Raw genomic sequence first — 12,111 nt, 5'->3', positions numbered from 1 at the left:
TGCTTAAAATTAAAGCCATTTTTTAAGCCAATCCAAACGGGCTTGAAGTGCCACTGTACCATAAAAAAGCAAAGAGTATTTTAACATGTTTGGCCAAGTTTCTTTTTGGCCAAAATTAGTATTTATTTTTTTGCCAAAAATATTTTTTCTAAAGTTAAGGTATGTGGTCAAACTTTTAGATTAAAAAAAATGATTTTTAGTATAATCAATAATTTTAGAGAAGCAAAAAAAAGTAGTTTCTCCTCAAAAATACTTTTTTTAAAAGCACTTTTGAGAAAAATACACTTAAAAATACTTTTTAAAAGCTTTGCCAAAAATTGGTTACTGCTCAAAACTGATTTTCAAATTAATTAGTCAAACACAATCGCTTCTCGCCAAAAAATATTTTTTTGAAAAATAATTTTGAGAATTGACCCTTCATGTCTACGTGTGAAGCAATGACCTCGTCTAGCTTGATTATTCTATATTTTATTTATTACTTATAGGTCTCATTTGTCACAAAAGAATTGTATATTGTTAATCAAATATGAAATATTTGGTAATTAAATGCGTTATATCTTTACATTTAATTAATATTTTGTAATAGTTTCGTTTGCTATTTGTAGTGATGAAAATAAACACTATGAGAAAATTCGCGAGAAAGTATTGTTACTCGTTGTGTCATTTTTCAAGACTTTTGTTTATTTGGACTATAGACCTTGAAAATAATAAAGGTTGGGTACACAACATAAACGGTAGAAAGTCTAGATAAAATTAAAAAAAGAAAAATATTTGGGTAAATCGATTGCCTAAAATCTTCAAGAATCAATATATATTCAGTTAAGAATTGAAATGAATGACCTTATATGTAACTCTAACTTGTGAAATTAAACCAAACATCTTTTGTGAGAAAAATCGAAATAACTGGTTATAAACAATGAATGGGCTAAATAAAATGAAAGATGTTCTTTTTATACATATATTTAGAAAACACTTACCTAAATTTTCATTTTTTTTCAAAATAGGAGGATAGACAAAAAATTCAATTTCACTTGAAAGAAGAGGTTGAATGAAAAGTTTTTGATTCATCTATCATTATAGGCATACAACGATTAAGCGTAAAATTCTAAAAGCTTCTAATTTATTTTAAAGCAAATTACAGTCAGACCTCTCTATAACAATATCCATATATAACATCATTTTACTATAAAAGCTTAGTTTTTTCGGAACTGGTCTTTTATGTTATGTTATAATATACGTTCTCGATAACAGTACTTTACTATAACATCCAAAAAATATTGAAAGAAATATGTATGTTATAGAGAAGTTTGACTATATATATTATCGAAATAGAATTGATTTGAATAGTGTAGAATAATTTACATACCTAATTTTGGATTAAACGGGGGCTGATCGATGATAAAGTATGTATTGTAAATTTAAAGAGGAAAATGTAAGATCTGAAATTTAAAAACTACTAAGAAGTTAAAATGTGGTGGGTAGGCGCTATTGGAATCATTTCACTAATTCAAAAATCAAAATAGGGCTCTAATGAGGGAACGGTCGAAAATTCAAAAACGTTCAAAAACGAAGCGGGCTATATTTGTTTTTTCTTTTTTGCTGAAAATAACTCACTTTCTCTCTCTAAACTTTTTTGAAATTTGAAAACAGCTCTCAGCGCTCCATTTATACCCGCCCCCTCACTCTTTCTTTCACCTCTCTATCTTTTTCTCTCTCTTGCATAAGCAGTAGGTTAAATCTGAGCATCTAACTCTTCATTGGAGAAGGCCTAAAAAACTCCATTTAATTATTCATTGTAAGCTTCTCTTAATTTTCTGTCTATTATTTATCAGTTTTATCAATGCGGTCATTCTAACATAGATTTCAACTTCTTGTTTTTTCATGAGCATACATTTGATTTGCTGTTAAATAATCTGATTAATTTCGTATCAATTGTTCATTATCGATGCATTTCTTTACACACTTAAGTTCATCCTTAGTTTCTGCTCCTAGTTTGTGTGCTCGCCCTCCACCACTTCTAACCCCAAGCTGGCATTGGCAGATGAAGCCTTGGACAGTGGATTTAGGTGCATTCATAGATTCATTGTCTTTAACATATAGTTGAATATTGATATATATTCTATGCTCAATGTAAGATCAATTGGTGCATTGGTCTAGTTTGAACTTAGAAGTACAAATTAAGACACTGACATGGGTTGATAGAATAATAATATAATTGTCATTGTAGCATATGTTAATGTTAAGTTTCATCAAACAGTTTAATAATCAAGCTGTGGCTAGTGTTGTAGTTGTGCTCCAATGTGGTCGTTTCTCCATAATCATGGATTTGTTTAAGCACATGTCTATTTGAATTCTTATTCATTCCACTTAGGCCCGAGTAGTTTGTATAGAATGAATTTCAAGATCTTTCGAATCCTTGTTAGATCTTTCTTCTGGCTTACACATTGATTCAGCTAAAAATGCTTACTTTTTTTACCTTATGAGCTTCATTTATGTACATATCTATTTATTTTCTTCCCCTCACACCTTATCTACTATTGTGTGTTAGCTAATGATGATTACGTTTCTTTGTTGTTTCTGTTCAAGCATTTTTTACAGATGAATCTAAGGCTCATATAATTATAGATGATTAAGAATTTGATGTTCCTTACTCTTTGGTTATGATTTGTAATTGACCATTACCTGTTTGATATTTGTACCCAGAATAATGGACTCTTTGCCTGATGCCATTGTCCAGTGCATCCTATCCAACATAACCAATGCAAAAGATGTGGCTTCTTCTTCTTGTGTATCAAAGAGGTGGAAGGAATCAATTCCGTATCTCAATAGGCTCGTCTTCACTCGTAATGTTTTTGACAACCTTAAGAAGTACTCTCCTGATGACATTGTTGGGCACATGGTTTCATCAATTATTCGATTGGAAGAACTTGTTGTATACTGCCCCTTTACTGGTTCTGGCCTAGCATCGTGGCTTTCATTGGCAGGACCTTCTCTACGGAGGCTTGAGCTAAAGATGGACGACAACCTCATCGAGCAGAACCTGGGCTCCAGGAATCCCTCAAAGTTGGACTGTATCACAGCAGCAATGAATTTGGAATCTTTGAAACTTTGGGGGGTGAATATGACACATTGCCCCAAATGGGACACTTTCTATAGGCTTAGAGATCTCCAAATAGTTGGCACGGTAACAGATGACTCCTCCCTCTCCGCTGCATTAAGGGCTTGCCCCAATTTGAGTAACCTGTTGCTCCTTGGTTGTGAGGGACTGAAATATGTTTCTATTGAGCTCCCTCAGCTGGAGGTGTGCAACCTTGATTTCAATGGCTTAGGTAACTGCTCCCTTTATCTCAATTGTCCAAAGATTCAGCATCTTGAAGTGCAAGGCTGTAGTTGGATCAGAGTCCTTGAAACTCGGTTGCTCAGAAACCTTTCCATTTCCAACACTTCAGGTATTGAAAATTTCCATTTTTTGATACTCCACTATTTTTGTGCTTTACTTTCAAACAGTATCACAAACAACCAATCTTTTATTGTAGGACGGGTTAACGGTGTAGTTTTCGGGAAGCTTGTGGCACTTGAGTCATTGGAGATGAGAGGAGTTCAATGGTGTTGGCATGCCGTAAATGAAATGCTTCGATTGTCAGGTGAAGTCAAGCATCTCTTCATGAAGGTGGAATTCACTGGGGATTCTGATTCCCTTCAGCCATTTCCAGAGATCGACTTTGTTGATTTCTTTAACAGCCACCCCAAGCTAACAAAATTTGACATCCATGGTGCCATGTTTGCTGCTCTTTGCCAGAGAAACAGTTTGAAAAATGTGAGTCTACTGTTTCTCATTGCTCAACAGTTCAAATGGTGCACTTAGCCCTTTTGGACATAAGAATTTTTTCATTTTTTTCGAAATCAGTGTTTGGTTATAAAATTTACAATTTTCACATTTTTGAAATTTCACTCTGATCACTCACAAAATTTCAAAAACAACCCAAAATAATATTCTTGTCCAAATACAACACTAATTTTCAAATACCATTTTCACTTAATTTTTTTGTTTTGGAATTTTACAATTCTTATGTCCAAACGCCCATTTAATGTTTGTTTTAACTAGTCTATGACATTTGAAATCTTGGATGTTTGAAGGTGGATTACAGATTTATGATCCCTTGCCTTGAGGAGGTTGTAGTCACTGTGAGATCACCACTGAATGCTGAACAGAAAATGAGTACACTGGAGTCTTTAATCCAGTATGGAAAGAAGCTGAAGAAGATGAGAATAAAAATACTTCAGATGAAGAGCAGCCATAGCAGTACAGATGATTTTTTTGAGGAAATTTGCAGATTCACACGTATGAATCGCAGGATTGTTTCAATCGAATAATGATTGCAGATTTTCCCTTTCCCCCCTTTTCCTTGGGTTTCTTTTTATGAGAGGAGGGATCCTTCTTCTGTTGATTTGGATAGGAACATTCTTGGACCATTTCCTTGTAAGTTCCAGCAAGTTTGTACTTTGATTTATGTAGCTTACATTTTTTAACAAGACTAGAGGCTCAAACTGCCTTGCATTTTTAAACCAGACTAGAGATCATTGTTATGTACTTGGAAAAAATCATTGATGAGTTCCTTACTTCATATAAGGAAATGGGATGATTGCTTTTCTAGAAATTGAGATGCATAATTTTCAATTCTTGGCATGATATTTGTGAAATATTTGTGCCAATTACAGATGGGAAGTACTGATGGGTTTTCTTCAGCTTGAAAATTGTTCCACAGGCATTTTGCTAGTTAATTTGCACCTTATTTTTGTATGTCTTGTGTCCAGTTAAGCTAATTTTTTATTCCTCACTACTAAGATTGGGATAGGGATATCTTTTGGTTTGGTGTTCCCAAATCTCAAATGTTGCAAGCAAAATTATAAAATCCTCTATGTTCTTGAGAAGTTTAGCTCCAGTCAATCTTTATAGCAAAATCATAACCTATGCCACTAAGGGCTCATTTTATATTTGGCACAAGAAAACATAATCTCTGTAAAATTCTGGATTATTTAATATCTAATACAAATGTCTGATTACTATGTTTTCGCACAATTACTACCTTTGTAACTTAAGGAAAATTTGCATATTATTATGTGTAATATAATATGGAATAAGAATACACATACTGGTAATAAATTTTGAAGACTACCTAAATTGATAAAAATACCCTCAAAATTAACAATATGTTATTATAAAAAGGCACCTCACTTTACTATTTTTTTTTATTTAAAAAAAGACACCATTATATAATATATAGTAAGAACTCAAATAGTGATAATTCTTTAAATTTTGAATTAAAAAAGATGTAAAACTAAAACTTGTACATGTATATCATTAGTGAAACTGCTTATTGAGTCGACATCACAGTCTCTTATCTCTGCATAACGCTCACATGTATTGATTATTTGATTGCATAACAATTTACTCCATGTGTTATATAAAGCATCACAAGTTTGTCAACCAATCTGCCCCTAAATGAAATACTCAAAAGGTAATCCACTCTTTCATTTAATCAACAAGATTAACCTATTGAACAATTCAAGTTTAGCAGCTGTAGACGAGAGTAGGATTAAGACAAGTTCTTATTCTCTATAATCTTTTTAAGTCCTGAAGCATAGTATAGATGGACAAGAGCGAGCGAGAAACAAGCTCAATTGATACAAGCGTGCCATCAGAAACAGGAGATAACTAATAGCTACTTGAATATCAAGAAAGATTCAACTCTGAGCTATCACTTGAGGAAAAAATACAGTGTGTACTGCTACTCGAATAAACACATGCTTCAGCGAATGTACAACACAAATGATCAAGTGAAGAAGGGAATAACAAATGAAAGGGCAGGTAAGTAGTAGAAAGTAATTCAAGTGTACACTCAAAGCTAAGGCACGACACCTTTGCCTTCATTATCTGATACAATAAAAGCTAGATCCACTAATATCACATCAAAAAATTCTTTGTTTCATAAAAAGTGCCAAATGAACGCTAGTCCTACGATTTAATGTGCCATCCAGAATATGATTTCAACTAAAGAAAGTCTAGATTAGCTTCTTCTTTCGGAAATATCGCTTCAGATACAAAACTTGTAAAACTGAGGCCAAGATGCAGACTCCCAAGGATGCGATACTAAAGCTAGCCACCCGCGCATTAGTTGTTTCACTAACCGACCGCATCTCTGCTTCTCTGAAAGGACACAAGGAAGAAGGTAGAAAGGTGAAACAACAAGAGCAAGTAAACCACAAGCACTGCATCCATAAGCATATTAAAAGGTTACCTGCTCTTTAAGTAAATCAAATTTTCATGAATGGCCTCCACAGCTCCCTCAAGCTTTCTCAACTCAAGTTCAATACCCTACTAGATGCAGAAATTTGTGTAAAATTTCTAGAGCTTGCAGAAAAGATCTATTTCTTTATTTATCAGGAAAAGAAAATAATAGCCAATGTATAATCCTTTACGGAAGTATCAATTGCACAGGCAGAGATAACACCTATACAGCCCAAGCTTAAACAAGTTAAAAACACAAGCTTTGCTCAGAAATTTCTATTTCTATTAAGCTATAGCCATTTTAACTCGTTTGTAAAACATGCTTCAAATTCATAAAGTAAATCAAATTTTCATGAATGGCCTCCACAGCTCCCTCGAGCTTTCTCAACTCAAGTTCAATACCCTACTAGAGGCAGAAATTTGTGTAAAATTTCTATAGCTTCCAGAAAAGATCCATTTGTCTATTTATCAGGAAAAGAAAAGAATAGCCAATGTATAATCCTTTAGGGAAGTATCAATTGCACAGGCAGAGATAACACCTATACAGCCCAAGCTTAAACAAGTTAAAAACACAAGCTTTGCTCAGAAATTTCTATTTCTATTAAGCTATAGCCATTTTAACTCGTTTGTAAAACATGCTTCAAATTCATAAAGTTTAGTCCCCTTTTCTTCCTCAAAGGTTCGTACTTACTTCAAATGAGCATACTTTAGTTTCAGATAAATTATGTTACAAGCAAAGATCAGAAGCTGAAAGGGCAACAAAATCAGGTCCAACCTCTATCTTCTCCTTTCTGGCAACTGATTCCCAATCCTTGGCAGCAATTCCGGTTTTCCAGTCAAGGTTAACAGTTAAGCTCCCACCTCCTGGATTATGACCATCAACCCAAAAACATGCTAGATAGTTACCAGCCTCAGTTGTTGTGAAGGCAAACTGACCGTGTGTCATGTTCTCCTTGTGGTGAAGGTTGTTCCCAAATGGTGAGGTGACCTGCACAAGTAATAACATGCCATAAGATTCACTATATTAGCACAAATGAAGAAATATGACATCAGTAGAAAACATGTCAAGTGCATTTTCACAGATGTTCTAGCCCAACAAAGTAAAGAAACTTGAATCTCGAGAAAACACCTCAAAATTGAAAATACCTCCCCAATACGAGTTCATTTGTGTGTGTCTGAGCCTTCAGGGCACAAGCCCATGTGCTTTCATATCATCAATACTTAGTGTACAATCAGGAATATACAAACAAAATACACTACCCAACTAATGAGTTGATGCATTGTATAATTGGACATGTCTAGACATGTAGTAGTACAATAGAACAAGAAGGCGAGGCAAGAGAAAAACATAAACCACCAAACTAAGAATACGATAATCATATAGCCTTCAAGCTGCTCTGTGGAATCAAATGACAAAAAGGTGTGACGAAAGCTATTCAAATACAACCATCAATTTATTTATTATGGGAGAGCCGGGTAGTTTAAGGTGTGACAATTGATTTTTTGTGTGTGGATAAGGTGTGACTACTGAAATATTTGCAAGCTTACGAATCCATTTTTGATGTTTTATAATCCTTGTAAGAAGACAAAGGATTAGGAGTATTATTTTATGCATTCCTCTTGGTAATGATGGGTGACTTCATAGTTTTTGTGTAGTCTATATATTAATATACAAATATGTTACCTTCTCAAAAAAATAAAAATAAAAAATTTCAGGTCTGACAAGGAATCTCTCCAATATGCTACTACCAACACATCCACTCCCCCCCCCCACAACTTTCTTCATGCAAATACAACTTCTTCCTGCCTCCTCTTAATACATTCAAAACCATTTAAAACCTGCATAACCATGGCACAAACTAGCAGGAGAACAAGATATATGCTGTGTGGATTGTCTTTTGTCTTCTAAAGAAAGCTGAAAGCCTGAAAACTCAATCTGCCTATGGTATGGCTTTGGAAATTATCTGACAATTAACTTTTTTTTTTTTTTTTGTGATACGATAACTTTGACAATTTACTTCAGTACTCTATAAGCAGGTTTCCTATTCGATGGGCTAGAATAAGGATTTTACTCTGTATTAGTATCATTAAAGATGATGAACTTTTTATTTTTTATTTTTTCAAAGAAAATCAAGAATGTATCAGCATCAAACAAGTAAATTCATCACCTCAGATAGACTAACTAATCACATTCCTATCAATAACCTTTAGCGACTTGGTGCCCACCTCTCAAATAAACATGAATTACACTAAAGACTCCTGAACTTAGACAGCATATTTTTTTCTCTCCTTGGACTAGAATTTTGTAATATATAACAGTCAAATAAGCACGGTCAATTTTAATTGCTGTGAATTTTCACCCAAAAGTAGGTTAATGTAACGGATCCTTGGTAAAGAGCTATTCGTACATTATAGAGAAGTGGGGCATTTTAGTATAAATTTTCTAATTGTCTACTTCATAACCTACGAATATGTATGAATTAATTGTAACAAGATTCAAATTGAAACCGTAAGAAAATTACATGGTCAAGGTTGAGAGGAGTTTATGCAATTCAACCTCAACAAAGTAATTAGATGTCACTTGTCTCGCTTTTCCAACCACAAAGCAAACTCTAGAGCTAGGTTAAGCAAGGAGTCCATAGTGGCAGACTTGTTTTGTGTCATGGAGGAGCCTGCTTAAGAAATGTTGCAAAAATCTGGGGGATGGGGGAGGGGGCAAAGATGTGTTCTTAAACTCAATTTTCACAAAAATTAAAAGAAAAAATACTTTAAAAGTGAAAATTCAGGGAGCGACAGCCTTGTCTGCCCCCTAGCTCCGCCCTTGGAACCCATGATGACAATTGACAAATCGCCAATCTAAAAACCTTAAAGTTTGATGTAGAATCTAGAGCCTAAGTTGATATTATCACAATAACAGGTCTTCGCTTTGAAAACCTTTAAGCATGAACTATGTAGAATTTAGAGTCTAAGTTGATACTATCATGTGCTAGCTTATCACGTTGTACGGTAGGGTAACTAGCATATTCCTTATAAGACTGACTCTGGTGTCAAAGCATTATACTAAACATCTTGGGCATCTAATCTGGGCCAGAGACATTCTTCACAAAGTTTCGACACAAGGGACTTCCTTTTCCTTATTCACAGACTGAATAGAGTAGGTGCTTTGGATTCTTTACTGCTTAATCTACTAAAAACTAATAATTGCTCTTATTAAAGGTCCTTTACCCAAAAGATCATTCTCCACTGTTTCAGAAATGATAGTTTCCTTATAGTACCTTTATATTATTCTTCAACCAACAAAAACTTGAATGTATCAAAGCATACCTTATAAAGATCTATCACATATAGCACAACAGATGCCTAAAAAGGGCAGCCCGGTGCACAAGGCACCCACATTCACGCAGGATCCGGGGAAAGGCTGCACTTCAGGGGGTGTGATGTAGACAACCTACCTTAATGCAAGCATTAGTGGCTGCTTCCACGGCTCGAACCCGTGACCTATGGGTCACACGGCTCCGTTCACACAACAGATGCCTATGTTTCCATTATTCTCTCACATTAACTTAGTTAAGAGTAACTCATTCTAATTTAATAAATGCTCTGGAATAAAGAGTAAGATTGCTAAATCAGCAAAACAATCTTCTTGACAACTTGGCAAAGACCTAAAACATTATCCAAATCATTTTTTTTTGTGCAAACACTTGTTGGGTCTATGCATTATTTTTTTAATAAGTAAAAAACAATCCCATATGTAACACATAAATCAATGTTTTCCAGCTGATCTAAAAGTAAAAGGAGTCACGAAAATTAATCTGCTTAAACTTTACCCCAATTTATCCTAAAAAGAAGCTTATACACATAAGTCCTAACATATATCACAGGAAAACCACAGATTCACATAGACAAACAAGAACGAAACAATGGCTAATAAATGGGATTTAAGACAATTCCCCGAGTCGTCGAGCAATTTGACCCGATATTATACTAGTGGACTGTCACCCATACCAATTAATTAAATGAAACATTGTCCTCGTTACCTTGACGGAAATAGTGGGGATGGGATTCGAGTGATCATCGGAGATAGCAAAGTAATCAGCCAAAACGACGACGTTATTGTGAAGTTCTTCAGAAACACACTTTGTTCCACTCGCCGGCACAGTCAACCATATTGCTTCTCCCTTCCGCAATAAACAGACGAGCAGTGATAGTAACACCCACCCGAACATCATTCGCTTTACTTCTTTTTCAGAATTTTTGACTTCTCTCGGCTTATGTATGTGTCAATGCAAACCAGATTGTCGTAATTCGGTATGAATTATATGTGGGCATGTGATGTGTCTGATTGGCCCATTGGCTTTTATTTTTATTTAGGAGTAAAAAAAAACCATATTTATTTTGTGCCTCTATAAAATAATAAAATATATATTTTTAACCGTTTTCAACAAATAATAGCTGATAAAATATAATATATATATATATATATATATATATATATATACTTTTAAATTAACGAATACAACTAATTTCGTCCGACCAGCCAATTTTGTATTTTGCACCGAAAAATAAACAGTACTTGGATGTTTGATCAAATAAGTTATGATCTATGTCAGCTCAGCTTCGAGAAAATGATCTTTATTTTGGTCCTTGAAGTATATACTTAAGGGATATATTATGAATTTGTATTATTATAAAAAATTGAATAGGACATATTTTGAGAAAAAAATATACTATACCAATGCCGAAGTAATACATAAAAAAAGTATTTTTTTTTAAGAAAATTTAGTTTTAGGTTTGAGGACCAAAAATATCTGTTTTTTTGCCAATTTCCAAACATTAAGGATTATATCCATCAAGTGTATACATCAAGGCTGTTGGGTGAATCTAATTAGCTACACTTTGAACGTGTATGATTATATGTACTTACCCGTATTCAATATTCATTCAAATGTTGATGTAAAGACACAAGGGCGGAAAGACCTCTTCTTTTCTCTAAGCTTCTTTTAAACACCTTAGTAAATTTTCATTATTCAAACAAACCTAATAATTTGAGAAAAATAATTCAAGAAAAAGAAATTATACGAATTGGTATTAAAAAGGCCTATAATAAAGTTTTAATATTTTTAGCACATCTATCTGTTTGACCAAAAAGTGTAACTTTCGGCTAAACTATTAAATTTCTGTAATAATGGGTTAAATCTAGTTAAATACGATAACTCTAGATGCAAGTCTTGAAAACGTGTGGGAGATGGGGACATATCCAGTAAAAGATTGATGATAATAAGTACAAAATATTCTTAAAGTGTGAGTAATAATAGAGGTGTAACTAGCAATAAATGACATTTAAATAAATATGAGGAATGATTCACCCAATAATGGATGGATTGGACGAATGTTTCTCCTGACAATGATGAATGACAGATAGATTCAAGATTTGCTTGATCAATCCTCAGATCTGGTGGAAAGATATGGAATAATATGAGCAAGAATCTTGATAAAAAGATAATCTTTGTATTCTTACAAAAGAGAGAGAGAATCTTCTCCTAAAAAGTGTTCTTATCAAAATGAATATTACATGCCTCTATTCCCTTTTGTTTTTCCCTTATATCCTTGACACATATCCCTATTTAACCCTAATAGTACAAATGCAGAGAATATTCTCTCTAATATTTTATTTTGAAAACTAGCCGTTACTGTTCTTTACACGATGCTCGACCTCAATCATGGTTGACATCTCGACCACGAATCTTGCTACTTCCTGGTCGAGCTAAGACTAACTCTTTCCTTAATGTTGTATTACGCTGAATATCCTTAGAAAAATTTTT

The 12,111-nt window shown here is 33.9% G+C and overlaps 2 protein-coding genes across 3 annotated transcripts; one reads left to right on the top strand and one right to left on the bottom strand.

The window, feature by feature from the left end:
- Window positions 1-1,598: 1,598 nt before the first annotated feature.
- On the top strand, window positions 1,599-4,602 carry LOC107761538 (F-box protein At1g10780-like). Its single transcript, XM_016579765.2, has 4 exons — window positions 1,599-1,795; window positions 2,704-3,449; window positions 3,537-3,817; window positions 4,138-4,602. The coding sequence occupies exons 2-4, from the start codon at window positions 2,708-2,710 to the stop codon at window positions 4,372-4,374; spliced, it is 1,260 nt and encodes a 419-aa protein (XP_016435251.1). The 5' UTR covers window positions 1,599-1,795; window positions 2,704-2,707; the 3' UTR covers window positions 4,375-4,602.
- A 1,249-nt stretch (window positions 4,603-5,851) lies between these two features.
- Window positions 5,852-10,613, bottom strand: LOC107761539 (transmembrane emp24 domain-containing protein p24delta3). Of its 2 annotated transcripts, XM_016579767.2 has the most exons (4): window positions 10,327-10,613; window positions 7,065-7,277; window positions 6,300-6,376; window positions 5,852-6,208 (listed from the first exon to the last, which is right to left on the bottom strand). In XM_016579767.2, exons 1-4 carry the CDS (start codon window positions 10,516-10,518, stop codon window positions 6,064-6,066), a joined length of 627 nt encoding a protein of 208 aa, XP_016435253.1. In that variant the 5' UTR covers window positions 10,519-10,613; the 3' UTR covers window positions 5,852-6,063. The 2 variants fall into 2 exon arrangements, with proteins under 2 accessions (XP_016435253.1, XP_075094778.1); XM_075238677.1 differs by lacking the exons at window positions 5,852-6,208; window positions 6,300-6,376 and adding an exon at window positions 6,481-6,692 and having other exon boundaries at window positions 10,327-10,606.
- Between the last annotated feature and the right edge of the window lie 1,498 nt (window positions 10,614-12,111).

This window comes from Nicotiana tabacum, chromosome 19 (assembly GCF_000715075.1).
Source record: "Nicotiana tabacum cultivar K326 chromosome 19, ASM71507v2, whole genome shotgun sequence".
In the NCBI taxonomy this organism is placed as follows: domain Eukaryota; kingdom Viridiplantae; phylum Streptophyta; class Magnoliopsida; order Solanales; family Solanaceae; genus Nicotiana; species Nicotiana tabacum.
This window is presented reverse-complemented; position numbering and strand designations above follow the sequence as displayed.